Source organism: Nelumbo lutea, chromosome 2, assembly GCF_056320005.1.
Source record: "Nelumbo lutea isolate HS-2025 chromosome 2, American lotus-T2T, whole genome shotgun sequence".
NCBI lineage: Eukaryota > Viridiplantae > Streptophyta > Magnoliopsida > Proteales > Nelumbonaceae > Nelumbo > Nelumbo lutea.
This window is the reverse complement of record NC_142685.1, coordinates 8,721,915-8,738,912: the sequence shown is the minus strand read 5'-3', so window position 1 is coordinate 8,738,912 and position 16,998 is coordinate 8,721,915. Positions and strand designations below refer to the sequence as shown.

At 38.8% G+C, this 16,998-nt stretch overlaps 1 protein-coding gene across 3 annotated transcripts in view; it reads left to right on the top strand.

Annotated features, from left to right (window-relative positions):
* The window catches only part of LOC148868425 (phosphoglucosamine mutase family protein), a 39,914-nt gene that overhangs the window by 4,920 nt on the left and 17,996 nt on the right, over window positions 1–16,998 (top strand). For all 3 annotated transcript variants that reach the window (XM_088968985.1, XM_088968987.1, XM_088968986.1), the window contains 4 exons: window positions 1,705–1,888; window positions 14,725–14,777; window positions 14,958–15,046; window positions 15,270–15,506. In XM_088968985.1, coding sequence (XP_088825111.1) covers window positions 1,705–1,888; window positions 14,725–14,777; window positions 14,958–15,046; window positions 15,270–15,506 — 563 coding nt within the window. The remainder of the gene's footprint in view (window positions 1–1,704; window positions 1,889–14,724; window positions 14,778–14,957; window positions 15,047–15,269; window positions 15,507–16,998) is intronic.

Sequence of the window (16,998 nt, the reverse complement as noted above, 5' to 3'; positions counted from 1 at the left end):
AAGGTTGCCTAAACAGCATTATCAAAGTTCAGATTTTTTTCCCTTTCTCTAGTGTTCTCCATTCCATATTACTTTGCTTTCTCCCACTGGCTGGAGAAGCCTGTTACAGTTTGCCAATCGTTCTAAATGCCATCTTTGGTGTTCTTTTGTATTCTTCATAGGTCAAGACCCAATGAATGGTTCTTTCCATTGTGAGGTCAATCCAAGAGTGAATATTTTGTTTCATTCTTTGTTTGTTTCTCTCCCTCTTCAAATGGTTTCTTTCCATTAAATAGCTTAAATTGGGGGTGATTCAGGCTTTTATTTATATTGTACAGTGATATCTTGCTAAGGGGCCATTGCCTAATGTGATAGTAAAATCTTTGGATGAAAAGCATGAGGATGTGGGTTTGAGTCTGAGAGGTTACATTGTGTGCCAAAAATGCTAGAGGTTAGATCCATATGCAGTCAATCCCTCCCAAGACCTGGATAGCTGGGACCAACATTAGGTAATGGTCTTCTATGGTAATAGCTTCCTTCCTCCACAATTTCGGCATTGAACGAATCTGTCACGCTTTTTTGTGCATTGATGTGCATCCCTCGTATACAAGTTACCTTTTCTCAATAAAACAGGGTACAATGCTGCTGCACTACCAATTTCATGGCTTCAACATTCTTTTTCTGTTCCCTTTTTATTTTTTTTATTGGTAAGCAAGAACTTTATTAGTGTGTAAAAAAGAATAGATTACAGTACAAGTGTGCGAAGCACCCTTCCTGATGTGGTAGGCTAGCTCCACCTACCTACCCCAATTTCAAACTTTCTACTTTACAATTTATATATAACTTTCCTTGGGGTTGACCCCCCATATGATACTCTTCTATTAACTCCCTGCCTAGCTGCATCAGCTAAGCTATTGGCTAATCTATGAGTTCAAATGATATTTTTTTGAACAACAGTGAATATCATTATAAATTTGCACCAGACCATCTGAGATACAACCACACTATACTTGTCCAAAATGGTTATAAATTTGCACCAGGTCCTGGTGTTCCTCTTAACTTGTTCTTGTTAACACCCATTCTTGCTGGAGTATCTGCTAAACTCTTTGCAAGCCTGGAATCATCATCGTCTGAGCAAAACCTGTCAAAGCTTAATGGATAGTGTTCCAGAAGGAGGCATTATTGTAAGGCCATCATGTTTTCATGGATGTTAAATTCAACTTTACATTTTTAGGCCACATTTAGATCATGGGATTGGATATGGATTTGAATTCCACTCCCATCTCAAATCCACGAAATTGAATGACTAGTCTCCTACATCATTTTTAGTTCTGCTAAAATGCAGAATTCAAGGCTGAAAATCCTTGTTTTGTCTGAATCCTATTTTGCATAAAATGGACCCAAATAATGAAATCTGGAAATATTTGGAATTAATAATTTCAATTCTCCTGCCAAATTGAAATTCACCCTAATCCAGAGACAGCCTTAGTTCACCAGTTAAGGAATCATTCTTTTCACTTCCAATGATAAGTATTAGTGGATGACTTAACTGTTGACAATAAGAATGTAAGTTTAAGCTTGTTGTATGGCAAACAGCCATGTGTTTTTTCTTGTTAGCTATAAAGGTTGGTATTGGGGTTATTGTTGAGACTGATTTTTATATGACTTATATAACTTGTTGGAATGAGCATTTTCGTATTTTTAAAGACTAATTCACCCTTGCAGTGATATTCGAGGTGTTGCTGTTGCTGGTGTTGAGGGCGAACCTGTTAATCTCACTGAGTCTGTCACTGAAGCAATAGCTGCTGCATTTGCTGCATGGTTATTGGCCAGAAAAGCAGCAGATGGCTCTAGAGGGCTGAGAGTTTCTGTTGGCCATGACTCGCGGATATCTGCACAAAAGCTACAGGTAATTTCAGTTCTTTACATATCCAGTAATAAATTTGTTTGTCCTTTATCAAAAGAATAGATTTTTATCTTGTTTTGATTTATTTTTCTGATTGCTGAGATTATTTGGGTTGTAACCAATCCACTCCTCCGGTCCTCCCAAGACCTTGGATGCTAAGGCTTGCTAGTCTTTTTGCCCAGCTTCCATTGTTTCAAATCTATTTGAGTGCTTCATGTTCATGTTGGAGGAACTTTGCAAGCTTAAGCGGATAATGTTCCATTTAGGAGCCTCCCAGTACTATCACTCCCAAGAACAGCTGATAGTTACTGTTCATTGTTACTGATCAAACTAAAAAAAAAAAACAGATACAAGTTCTCTATGCCAACTGAGATTACTCGCCTGTTCGGACCCTTGTTCTTTTCCCCTCAAAGAAAATGAAGAAACATCATGCAAAGATATGTTAGAGTTGTTGTCCTTTGGTTGACTTGAGAGGAATGCAAAGCAAGAATCTTTCAAGAAAAATCTCAATTGGTAGAGGTCTTAATGGATATCCTTTCAATAAGAGTAGCTCATTGACTCAGACATTAGACGAATTCCAAGTATTCAGTACTGATGACATTGTTTGGGGCTGGAATATAAAGGCTTCTTCCTTAACTGGATTAATAACAATCCAGCCATCTTGATCTCCTCCATGGCCAACCTTCATTAAATTCAGCCTTGATTGTTACAGCTTTTGCAACCAGGAGATGACTTTTCGAGAAAGGCTTTTTTGGAGTTAGAAGCGAGAGATCATATCAATAACTCTGCTTTGTTACTGTGGTCCATTTAGGAAAAGAAATGGAAGGCTGTTTAGGGACAAGGCACAAGATAGAAGAGCTATTATAGACTACATCACCTTGAAAGTGGTTCATTAGGTTAAGAACAGTGTGGTTGTTTAACTCTTTCTCCACCAAATGACATTGTTAGAAAGTTGCAACTGATTTTTAACTCCTCTATTGTCAGGGTTGTTGCACACCCTCAATGGGAACTCCTACCACCTCAATTGATCAAACTTAACTTTGATGGATGCAGCAGGGGTAACCTGGGCCCTTCCGGAATTGGTGGGGTATTCAGAAACAGTATAGAGACAAATAAACTCTTCCTGGACCAGCAGACCAAAGAAATGCAATCAGATCTGAAATCTGTAAGGGCATGGATGTCCCAAGACCATGGTTGTTACATACAACTGCATGTGTGAAACATAGCCAGCAAAGAAAGAGAGAGCCATAGTTGGTAGCGTATGGCTGGGTTGTGACTGGGGGACACACATGAGTTGCTGGGAAAGACACCTAGTTTATATGTTATTGATAAAAAAAAAAACACCTAGTCTAGTACCAGGTTTGTTCCACGCCTTTTCCCAATAACGACCTTGCTGAGCCGGCATAACTAACTAAGATATTTCTCTGACAAGAGATTTTTCTGCATCTCGAGTGGCCACACTCTCCACGTGACATCCCAAAGAGGAATATGTATAAAAAGCCAAAAAGGGACTTTCTGTGGGGATCATCTCAGAGTCTCAGCAGTACAGAACCCTAGACTTTGAGAACTTGGAGCTCCAACCCCTTCATCTCTCAGATATGCCTTTCAGATCTGTTCTTTCTCTCGTCTTCTTTTGATCTTGCCACTCCCCTAGACTTTCAAAACTTCACAGGCCATCACCATCCCCCACATATATTAGCAGTTCTTCATGGGTTGAGATTGGCCAAGAGAAGAAATAATATTGACATCATTGTAGAGAAAGAGTTAAGCAAAGCAACCACACTTCCCTTGAGTGGAATAGTCTGCTCAATAAGTGTTTGTACCGCCAAGGACACAGCTTTGTTTTAAGATCCTTTGGTTTCTTTCTTCCTAAACAGTCCACACTAAAGTTGCTTTTACTGTCCACCTAATCCTTCTTTGTCATCCCTCAAGAAGTCAGTTGAATAGGCTTACCACATCTTTTGGAGGTACCCGTATGCAACCAAAGAGGGAGGGTCTCACTACTAGCCTTGCAATAGACGCACATATAGGCCTTTTTTCTGTAGCCTACCACAAGTGTTAATCTTTCCAAGGAATACTTCCCAACACAAACCTTGAACTTTAGGAGGGACAGGTTTACAGTAAATCTCTTTCACCGAGAATCCCCCCCCACCCCGAATGAACTGATAGGTTGATGGAGACAGAAGAGAAAAGGCCCTTAGTGGAAGGAGACCAAACTCTCACATCAGAATAGTTTTGGTCCAATTTTTTCTTTTAGCAAAGTAAAAGAATTAGGGAATTGTATTCACTATCCCTCAAGCCCCTCCTAAAACTAAAATCCCAATTCACCCTAAAGTAGTGGTTACACCAAATTTAGAAACATGGTCCAGTTTGTAATTAGACAGGGAGTAAAGTTCAGGGGATCGTAGTTTAAGAGGCAGCTCATCAATCCAAAGATCTTCCCAAAACAACACTTTATTCCTGCAACCCACATCAAAGTGAATAAAATTAATAAAGGAAGGTTGCACCTCAATAATTGCTTTCTAGGGGGAGCTTGGTGAAGTGTGAATTGCCATTTTTGCATGCTCTCCATTTTCTGCCACACCATGAATGCTTTCAATGACCTTGTGCCACAGCCTGTCACCCTCTAGGGGAAATCTTCAAGGCCACTTGCGTTGTAAGGTTGTGTTTCTCTTGACCAAATTCCCAATGTGCCCAGCCCCCCGATCCTTAGACTTGCAAACTTGTTTCTATTTTTTTGATAAATGAATAATGATTTTATTAATAAAAGAAGCAAGTATACATTCACCCTAGGAGGAGGCACGAGATGTTAACTCTCCGTAGAGATGAGAATAGAACCATACTCTTAACAGGATACAATCATAAGGTAGCCCAAAATAATTCAGCCCTTGAGACCCCTTGTTTAGCCAAAGAATTGACCATAGCATTTGCTAATCTGCTAACCCACTGAAAACTACTGACATGTTCCTTGTTAGCCACTTAGCTTTCTTGAGAAGATCACTGTATCCCTAGAGGATTGTATCTGGATTCAACAACCAGCTCACTACCACCTTAGAGTTTCCCTCGACTATCAAATTTTCCACACTTGTTCCCATTTTACTGAGTGGCCTTTTTTCTCATCACCCGGTTCCCAGAAGAAAGTGTCTCATAATCTTTTCTAATTGCCTGTCTACCTTCACTGGAATCCTAAAAGTAAAAGAGAAAGTAGATAGGCAGGTTGGCTAAAGTGGATTTGATCAGAGTTATTCTACCCCTCAAAGAGATGTAATTCCTCTTCTAGATAGCTAATTTTTTAACAAATCTTTCCACAACAGGTTTCCAGAAGCCTTTGTTCTTTGATTACCCCCCAAAGGCATACCAAGATACTCTAGGGGCTGGCCTTTGACTTCACATCCAAGAATCTCTACCACTACCTGAATGTCATTGCCTCCCATGTTGACTCCCACCACACAACTTTTCCCCCAATTCCATTTCAAATTTGATATCCTTTGGAATTCCTTAACCAAATCCTTTACATTCCTCATGTTGGTTTTATCACACTCCTCGCAAAGAATGATTGTATCATTTGTGATGTAATCAACTTTAAACAAGTTGGGGGAAGCAGTGGAACCAAATCCTTAAACAACTTCAAAAGGGGTGGGACTCAACTAAACAACTTTGAACAAGTTGGGGGAAGCAATGGAACCAAATCCCTAAAAAAAGAGGCACAATAGAAAAAACCACCAGGACAAATAGACTAGGCTCTACCATCTTGCCCGTTTGGATCTAGGAATAAGGAGACAATCACATCATCACATTCCATATCTTTTTTTTGATCAATAACCATCAAGTTTATTATGATTATAAAAACATCAAATATACATATATGCATCCTCCATTGAAAATCTTAATTGTATCGTAAATTGTAAAGAGGTTTGAATCGAACCATATCATGAATCGTATTGTAAATCATAATTTTTTTTCCAGTTTTTCTAAAAATTGTCAAAAAACTATAAAAAATACCTAAACCCCTCAAAAATTAGGAAAAATAATGACTTTGTACTAAATTTTAGCCTATAGACATAAGGTAAATAGGTAGTAGTACTGGTAGTGAGTCTAACAATTACACCACTTTCACAATTCATAATTCAATTGAAGACATGGGTATGATCAAGTTCAACTTCAATTTTAAACAATAAAAAACTATATCCTTAATTTTATTGCTATTTGATATCATTATATAATTATATAAATATGAGCTTTACATGGCATCATGTTCATGTCTTCACTCTTCATCCCCAAGGCTCAACAAAAAAGAACTAAAAGGTTATCTAATTCCTAATGTTTCGTCTTTCAAGTTTCAATAATTTAAGCTAAATCATCAATACAAGAACATGATATTTTGAGTCTTACACATCCAAGAACATGATAATTCAAAAAGTTCACACATTAAATCATCAATACAAGAATACAATAGTGAAACAATTCAATTAAAGAAATTAAATTCTTAAGTTTAATAATTTTTTTGGTAACTAATACCATCGCATAATTGGACATAACTCATAAGCACATTCCGGTGACATAAATCTCTAAATAACCAAAGAAATGCTGTGGACAAGTATAATAAATTTCAAATCTAGCCAAATTATAAGCCTAACCATCTCCACTAAACCAGCATAAATAAAGACTTAAATACTGAAGCTAACAAAGAAATCCTCACTGATCATCAAGGAATATAGAGTTCTTGAGTGTTCAGATGCAAAGGCCCTATTCTATCATTGCTTCCTACCATTTATAAACAAAAGGACACCTAAGTCATGTGAAATGAATGCCTATAAAGAGATATTATGTGTATGGATCAAATTTTAAAGTCTGAAAAGAAGTGCTTCATTACTCATTATCTAATTTTAAGGAGAAAAATACAAACAAAGAAATGAATGCTGAAGCTAACAAAGAAATCCTCACTGATCATCAAGGAATATAGAGTTCTTGAGTGTTCAGATGCAAAGGCCCTATTCTATCATTGCTTCCTACCATTTATAAACAAAAGGACACCTAAGTCATGTGAAATGAATGCCTATAAAGAGATATTATGTGTATGGATCAAATTTTAAAGTCTGAAAAGAAGTGCTTCATAACTCATTATCTAATTTTAAGGAGAAAAATACAAACAAGGGAAAAATGAATATAAGAAAGAATGGGGCAAAGTCAGTGTTTTAATATGAAGAAGAAAATAAATGAACCCTGTTTTCATGTCAAAAAAGAGTGAAAAAATAGGATATTCCCTGTCTTTTCGTAAAAAAGTTGTTTTTGCACAATAGAAAGCATCACGTTTTAACCTCTAAAGTGCAAGTACTTCTCTGTTTTTCCATAATACAGTTTTGTTTTATGTGTAAAAAAGAATGAAAAATGGGGAAGAGGCCCTGTTTTGAGATTAGGGAAAGACTGAGGGGAATATATCAGGGCTAAAGCCCTATTTTCATGCAAGAAAACAAGTAAAAAGATTGAGGAGAAGCCACTGTTTTGTGCATGGAAAAAGGGTGAATGAGAAAAGGGAAAATGTAAAAGGGCGGAGCCCCTGTTTTTATGCAAGAAGAAAGGACGAAACTAGGGAGGACCCCTAGTTCATGCAAAAGGAGGAAAAACATGGGTTGAAGCCCCTTGCTATCATGCAAAAAAAAAAAAAAAGAATGAAAAACATGGGATGGAGCCCTGTTTTCGTGTAAAAAAAGATTGAAAGAAATGGGTGGAACCCCTGCTTTTGTGTCAAAACAAGAAAGAATATATATAGAAGAAAGAAGAAGAAAAAGGAGGAGGAGCAGGAGGAGGAAGAAGAAGATATCGAAAAACTGTAGAAACCATGTACAACAAACCAGTAGAGAAGGAAGTTTGGAGCAAACTGAAGAAAACTGAAGAGGAGAGCTTGAGAGTTCAGCAATGACGGTCTGAGAATGAGAGTTTCGAACCTACCTCTCTCTCAGCACCCTAACATTCTTTTATTAAGATATATTTGAATAATTACAAGGAGGCCCTTAGGTGGGCAAGAATTTACGAAGAACTTAATATTAGACAGGATGGGCCCAGAATAAGGCCCATTACAGAAAAGAAACATAAATAGCAAGAAAGAATAAATAACCTATGGGCCTTCTCTACACTCCCCCTCAAGCTGAGCATAGATGTCAATCATGCCAAGCTTGTTGGTATCATTCTGAAGTTTTGCCTTGGGAATGCCTTTGGTGAGAAAATCTGCCAAATGTCCTTCAGATGTGATGAAAGGAAGACACACTTCACTTGAAGAGATCCTTTCCCTAATGAAGTGTTGATCAACTTCAATATGCTTGGTTCTATCATGTTGCACTGGGTTGTGAGCAATGCTGATGGCAATCTGATTATCACAGTACAACATCATTGGCTTGTCATATTCAACTCCAAGTTCTTCCATCAATGATTTTAGCCATAATAATTCAGAAACTCCATGTGCCATGGCCCTGTATTCTGCTTCAGCAGAGGACCGAGCAACAACCGATTGTTTCTTGCTTCTCCAAGAAACAACATTACCAGCCACCAAGTTGCAATACCCAGAAGTAGATCTTCTGTCATCAATGTTTTCGGCTCAGTCAGCATCGGTGTAGACTTCAAGTTTCATATGACCATGCTTGGAAAACATAATACCTTTTCTTGGGGAGCCCTTCAAATAACATAGGATTCTCTCTACTGCTGCCATATGAGTGTCTTGGGGAGCATGCATGAATTGGCTAATGCAACTGACTGCATATGCAATATCTGGCTGAGTCATGCATAGATACAAAAGTTTCCCAAGAAGTCTCTAAAAGATTCCATTGTCTTCTAACAATGTCCCTTCTGAGGCTGAGAGTTTATGACTCATATCAATAGAAGTAGCAACTGGTCTAGCACCCATCTTTCTAGTCTCAGAGAGCAAGTCAAGAACATACTTCCTTTGGGAGATAAGAATCCCATCATTGGATTGAGCCACTTCTATACCAAGAAAGTATCTCAAGTCCCCCAAATCTTTAATCTCAAACTCTGTATGGAGAAAAGATTTTAGATCATGAATTCCTGAAACATCATTACCAGTCACTACAATATCATCTACATACACAATGAGGTATACTACCAGAGGTCCACTCCTCTTCATAAAAAGAGTATGATCGGACTGTGTTTGCACATAACCAAAGTTAACAAGTGCTGTTCTAAATCTCTCAAACCATGCTCTAGGGGACTGTTTTAGTTCATAAAGAGATTTCTTCAGCCTGTATACCTTCCCTTTCATATCAGTTCCATATATCCCTGGAGGAAGAAATATATAAACCTCCTCATGTAATTCACCATTCAGAAATGCATTATTCACATCCAATTGATAAAGGGGCCAGTCAAAGTGAGCAGCTAAAGATAGAAGAACCCTCACAAATGTCATCTTGGCAACATGTGCAAAGGTTTCTAAATAATCAATCCCATATGTCTGTGTATAGCCTTTTGCAACCAGCCTGGCCTTGTACTTTTCAATAGTGCCATCAACTTGGTATTTGATAGTAAAGACCCACTTGCAACCGACTGGATCCTTCCCTTCAGGCAAATCCACCACTTCCCATGTGTCATTCTTGTATAGGGCATCGATTTCAGATCTCATAGCATTCCTCCATTCTAGAATCTTAAGAGCTTCTGACATAGACCTGGGAATAGGAGGTGAAAGCAAACTGTAAGAAAGGTGCTTGGAAATGCAGTGTGCAGTGCACTTCCATTTTCCTTTCCTTACAATAATGGGAATATCAAGGTCAGGGAAGGATGAATCCAAAGATGCTGAAACAGTACCTGTTGTCTCTTTTGTGACTGGAAGTGTATGAGGCCCATGTGTTGTAGGAGAAACAACCTGCACATTTCTGGATCTTTGCCTTTGATACACCTTGGGATTGAGGATAGGACGAGGAGGTAGAGTATTGGGACAAGGAGAAAGAAACGACTGATCCACCCTTGATGCATTTGAAGGAGAAACAGACACATCAAGAGACTCAACAGGAACAGGAAGAGGAAGAGCAAACACCTGTGACAAATCCTCCCCCTGTGGACAATGTCCTTCTGGAGAGGAACCATAAAAGGGGGAAAGCTCATCAAAGGTGACATCCATTGAGACATACCGATTGCCAGACTTTGGATCAAAACAACAATAACCCTTCTGTGTGGGGGAATAACCAAGGAAGATACACTTTTGAGCTTTGGGTTCAAATTTATGCCTTTGGAAACTTGGAACATGTACATAACAGGTGTAGCCAAAGACACAAATAGGAACAGGAAACAGGTCATTGTCTGGATGAAGAAGATTGAAGGGAGACTTAAACCCCAAAACCCTGGATGGCATACGGTTTATAAGATACTTCTTGCAACTTCAACAATATGCCTATTTTTCCTCTCAGCAACCCTATTCTGTTCTGGGGTCCTAGCACATGAGCTTTGATGAATAACCCCCATGTCAGAGAGATAGCAGGATAGGTTTTTCTCAAAGTATTCATTTGCATTGTCAGATCTGAAGATTTTAATCCTGGTATCGAATTGGGTTAAAACAAATTCATGGAATTGTCTTACAAGTCTTGGAACTTCATCACGGGATTTCATCAGGAATATCCAAGTGAACCGAGAAAAATCATCAATAAACAGGATAAAATATTTATAGCCACCCATGGAAAGTAAGTGGTAAGGCCCCCACACATCAGAGTGCACAATATTAAAAGGAAAAGAAGATCTTTTATTACTCAAAGGATAATTGTTTCTACAATGCTTTGACAATTCACAAGACTCACAATGAAGACTAGACAAACTAATTCCCTTAAACAGTTCAGGGAAAAGATGACTCAAGGCAGAAAAAGACAGATGACCAAAACGACGATGGCACAACATAATCCGATTAACAAACTTTGAAGAAACAGATCCAAGAGCAGCATTCCCAAGATGATCAGTGCATTGTTCCGGGGTATCAAGCAGGTATATTCCGTTCGCCTCATGGCCACTCCCAATCACCTTTTGAGACTCCAGATCCTGAAAACCACAGTAGGAAGGAAAGAAGGTTACACAACAGTTTAGTGACTTGGTTAAACTGCTTACAGACAACAAATTTGTATTTAGTTTAGGTACATGAAGGGCTGAAGGTAGGAATAAGGAATCCGTAGCCTTGATGGTTTCTTTACCAGAGATAGGGGCAAGTGAACCATCAGCTAAAGTGATTTTATCACGTCTAGGGAGCAAGTCATATGAAACAAATAGGGTAGAAAGATCGGTCATATGGTCAGAAGCACCTGAGTCAATAATCTAAGGGATCTTGAGATTACCTGAAGTGGTAGCATGATTGGCAGAAGCCCTTATACCTGAATGAGCAAATGCTGAAGCAGTAGAAGAATTGCCTGAAGGGTTGGAAGAAGAGGTCACATCACTCAGCTGACTGATCAGCAGACCTTTCTTCACTATCTAGCTCGGCAGCTACATTTGCACTTCCCGATCTTTTACTATCATACTTTTTCTGAAACCGACTAGGAACAAGATTAGGATGTAGTTTCCAACACTTATCTTTGGTGTGCTTTGACTTCTTGCAGTACTTACATATAACTTCTTTCTTTCCTATGCCACCAGAAGTTCCAGCATTCCCTTTAGGTTTAATCCCCATATTGGCAAAGTGATCATTCATATCAGCCCCTTGAACCTGAACAGCCCTTCTGCTCTCTTCACTATTCACCAATGCATAAGCTTGTGACAAAGAGACACACTCCTTGGAAAGAATATTCAGTTTTGTGATATCATATTCTGGGTTTAGTCCAGTTAAGAACTCAAATACGCTGTTCCTTTCAACCAAATTTCTGTAGGTCTCTGCATCATTGATGGTGTCCCAAGGTACTGCTTTTATTAGGTCAATCTCTTGCCATAAGGACTTTAGGGTTGAGAAATATACAGCAAGAGGTTTCTCCCCTTGTCTTAGATTCTTTATATCACTTCTCCATTTATATGCCCGGGCCACATTGAGTTTTGTGAATAGGTTTTCGCAACACTGTCCCAAATTTCTTTTGCTGAATTCATCCATAGGTAGTATTGGCTGATTTGCGGCTTCATTGAGTTCACATGCCACCCAATGACAATGTAATTTTGTTGCACCCACTTCTCGTAGGATGGATCATCTTCTGGGGGAGCCTTCTTACTCCCGGAAATGGATCCACACTTTCCTCTACTACAAATATGAATCTTTACTGATTGTGACCATGCTAGATAATTAGTTCCATCTAGTTTAACTGTGGTCACAGTCAATAAGGAATCATTTGGAGTTCTCTGAACCAGTCCATATTCAGCACCACTTTTGTTTTCAAACTCTGAGGAGTACATCATGTAAACACTCTAAATAGAGTTCAGCCGACCACAAGAAGACAATATACTGAGTTCAGCCTTCAAGAAGTAATCAGAAACTCCTAGGCACTGTGCACTCAGCCGAAGTACCTTTTCAAGGCTGTGCACTGAGCCAAGAAGAGTAAATACCAATCGGTATTGCTGAACAGGCCTTTTCACAAACACAGTGTGGGCAATAGAGACAGCCCCACTGTCAAGGAAGAGAAAAGACCCCAAAAACAGTTTGTACAACCCCTTAAAACAGCCAAAATATGAGTAACAATACACAACCTTGTTACAAGGATGTTTTGGCAGGTTTTAATAGTCCAAGAAGAAGAGAAAAACAGCCCAGAAATTTCTGGGTTAAACCAGATTTAATGCAGTCGAAGGTAGTACAGAACAACTAGGGTTTTCAGACACTTCAACAGTCCAAACACAGTCGAAGATAATACAGAACAATTAGAAACTGAGCACAACTTACATTTCGAGCTTCAACAGTCCAAACACAGTCGAGCTTCAAAAACAGAACAACCAGTCCAAACACAGTCGAGCTTCAAAAACAGAACAACCAGTCCAAACATAGTTGAGCTTCAATAGTCCAAACACAGTCGAACTTTAGAGCAGAAAACTGAGCACAACTTACAGTTCGAGCTTCAACAGTCCAAACACAGTCGAGCTTCAAAAACAGAACCGAGCTGTTCCCCTTCTCCTTCCCCCTTTTTTTTTTCTTTGGTTCTTCCTGGCCATCGAACCCCTTCCCCAAGAGATTCTAGTCTTGGGCTCGTCCACTGACCTCCAAGAATCAGGCAGTATGTGACTAAGCTTCCAGCCCTATGATATTCAGGTTCAGATATGCTCTGATACCATGAAGAAAACTGAAGAGAGGAGAGCTTGAGAGTTCAGCAATGAGGGTCTGAGAATGAGAGTTTCGAACCTACCTCTCTCTCAGCACCCTAACATTCTTTTATTAAGATATATTTGAATAATTACAAGGAGGCCCTTAGGTGGGCAAGAATTTACAAAGAACTTAATATAGACAAGATGGGCCCAGAATAAGGCCCATTACAGAAAAGAAACATAAATAACAAGAAAGAATAAACAACCTATGGGCCATTCGGCCCATCTTCTCTACACAAACCATGTCCAACAAATAGAAAAACAGTAGAAATCTAAAAAATAAAAAAACTAAATCTCTTACCTATCAAGCGGACCAGCAGGGAAGGAGGTTTGGAGCTTCACCGAAACAATGGAGGAGGGTTTCTTTTCTCCCAGTCTCCCGCCTAGTCTTTTACTTAATGGTAAGTCATGTTTGATCGACCAAAGAGGTTATTTTATATTTTATAACTAAAATGACAATTCTGCCCCTTGATGTAAAGGTGAAACTTTAAAAAGGAGGAGGATTAAATCGTCATTTACTCTTAAATTAACCTTTCAGCTCTAATCGTTTGAATCGTGTATGAATCGCGATTCATGATTTAAATTAGCAATTTAACTATAAGTCGTACGATTAATTCAAAAAATGATTCATATATATGATTTGTATCGTTTTGGCCTCAATTTGATTCAAATTTTACGATTCAAATTGTGAATCGCACGAGAAGAGGGGACTGTGTACACCAAACTTCTTTTGAGGAAAAGCTCCAATCTTAGGTGGGGTGGGTCTACACCAAACTTCTTTTGAGGAAAAAGTTGCAAGGGAAGAGGGGACTGTGTAAAGCCTTAAAAAATGAGTCACAAGTGAAAGATCCTAAGAGTGACAGGATCCAAAATTGACCAAGGTCCAACTGTCCAAGAATTTGTTGGAGACTGAGAACATTGGTTAACTTAGAATCCCTAAGACCTCTTTTGAAACCTAAATCCTAGTAAAAACCAATGCTAGAGGATAAAGGGATGGAAAATTTAGCCAAAAAATCTCCTTTGCAGGAAGAGATAGCAAAAAGAGAAGGAAATTGTTCTTTTAATGGAGACTGCTCCATCCAAAAATGTTCCCAGAATTTAGTATTATTACCTGAGCAATCATCAGATTCCATATCCCTTAATCATTTCTTGAGTATGTTCCAAGTGCGTCTTAAAATAGATCTGTAAAAGGAGGAAAGAGGGCAATTTTGAAAAGGTGACAAAGCATACAGTCTAGGGAATTTAGTCTGTATAATGGTCTTCCTCCAAAAGTATTTGCAAGGAGAGGAAATATTTTTCTTCTTGCCAGCCTTGCATCTATATCATTGGTATTAAGACTGTTAATGCTTCAAGTAATAGTACACCAAAGTTTGTCAAAATCCAAAAGAAATCTCCTAGGGCCCTTTACCAACAAATATTTGTTTCTAAACTTCAGCTTCAGACCTAGCTCTCCATATACAAGTAACTTATATTCTTCTTAATTCTTGTTGTTTTCATTATCAGAACTTCATGGTTATTCTTATTCTTATTGTTTTTGTTATTATTTATTGTAAGAATTCTGAGGGTTAGATGGTTTTTACTTTCAGGATGCAGTTTCTCGAGGAATTGCTAGTGCAGGTTTGGATGTTGTTCAATATGGGTAAGTAATATACTAGTAATCGTTTTTATCCATCATTGATCATTTGGGTTGATTGTTTATATGAGCATTTGTATTCAAGCAATTCACAATTGAGGCATCTTTTTTGGTATCTGTTTATTTAGCATATATCCTTGCTTTATCGTTAGGCCTATACTGATGGATATTGCTAAATGTTTGTAGGTTAGCATCTACACCAGCAATGTTTAACAGCACACTTACAGAAGATGAGAAGTTTCTGTGCCCAGTTGATGGGTCCATAATGATAACAGGTGAATACAGTGTCTTTTGTTTGAGCTTATCAACCTTAGATCCTGTAAGGGGATAATGAGTTTTTCGGGTTATGGAATCATTACTAGATTATGCTTTTTTGATGGTAGATTAGACTATTTTAGTGTTTTGTGTTTTATTACTTTATCATTGTTGGAATATTTCTTTCATACTTTTGCATTTCAAAATTATGCTAAAAGCTTTTTGATGTAATTCTGCATGCAGCCAGCCATCTTCCTTACAACAGAAACGGTTTTAAATTTTTCACTAATGCTGGGGGGCTGGGGAAGGCTGACATTAGAGATATCTTGGAGCGTGCTGCAAATATATATGCCACTTTTTCATCTGAAAATTTGAAAACCTCAGAAAGAGCAACTTCTGCATCAATAAAGAGGGTGGACTACATGTCTGTTTATACATCTGATCTTGTAAAAGCAGTGCGCAGAGCTGCTGGGAATATAGGTAATATTTTTTTTTTTGAAAAATGTTAATAAAATATAGATCTAGGAAAGTTTTATTCCTCTTTCTCTTATCATGTGGAATGCTGACTCACTTGATCCAGGTCTTACATCTTACTCACATTTATTATTATTACCACTGTTGCCTACTTTGTTTTGTTATTATTGTTGAGGTTGCTACATGCTACAGTGACCCCTTCCCTGGGCAAATAGATGAATCTTATCAATAAGATTCTTAAAAGAGAATGGAGGAGGTTTTGGGCTTGTGAGGTGACAAGCCCAATCACCAAGAAAATCCAAGAGAATCACATAGGGAAATCTATACCTTTGATACCTGGATATCTGTAGGGTGCTGTATTATGTCAGATACTTTAATTTTTAGTGTAAATTTTGTATTTGATTTCATACCCTGTCATGTCCCTACTGTATCCGGGTAACATAGACCCATACAAGAAAGAGTGAACTTATACTATGCTGAAGCTAACATGCCCCACTGCAAGTCTTGTTCTGGGACACCATATTTGTCCAAATTGTCAGCATTAGCACTTGCAGATCTATTTAATCAATGGAAAAAACCACTTAGGGTCCATTTGGTTCGCAGTTGGAATCGGAATCAGAGTTGGAATCTGAATCCACTGGAATCAGAATCGGAATCCCATAGTATGTTTGGTTCAGACAGGAATGGGAGTGGAAATTGGAATCAGCAGGAATAGGATTGGATTTCGTTCCCAAGGGAGGGGCGGGGAATGGCCATTCCCTCAAATGGGGGAATGCCATTCCAGCAGGAATGGGAATGGGACTCCGATTCCAATTCCAGACTCCTATTCCTGTGAACCAAACGGGGCCTTAACCTTGAAGCCAGGGCATAGTCTTCTCTGTTGAAATGGAGACAGCTATGGGACATGCAAAATCCCTTTCATCCATTTGGTCACCACCTGGAATGTTCCCTTCAAGTCACAACTCTAACCCCATGGAGGACCTCCTGGAGTTCGAGGACTAGGAAAAGGGGAATATTATAATTTATATTGGAGTATGGTGACTCATGCAGTCCTGTGGGGCATTTGGGAAGAAAGGAACAATAGAATTTTCGAAAATAAAGCTAGGAATGCTGAAGACCTAACTTCCTACATCACTTTTCTCTATAACCTTTGGGTGGTTTCAGCAGTCCTGCACTCCTCTCCAAGAACCGAATTGATTGTGAGACATTTTTCTAAAGAGGAAGGAGTGGTGACTCTAAACTTTGATGGTAGTGCCCAAGGCTCTACAGGTCAAGCAGGAACTGGAGGTGTAGTCCAAGGAGAAAGGGAGAAAATGTCGGGACCCAAACACTCCCTCTGAACCTAACTATAGGAGTGGAGCAGGCCACCACCGAGCAGCATTTCACTAGAAAACTGAAAGGCTAGCGTGACACGCGGCAGAGCCTCCCAGAGTTAGTTACACTGCCACCAGAAGATATTCTCTCCATGATTGCATACATGTAGGCCAACTATATAAGG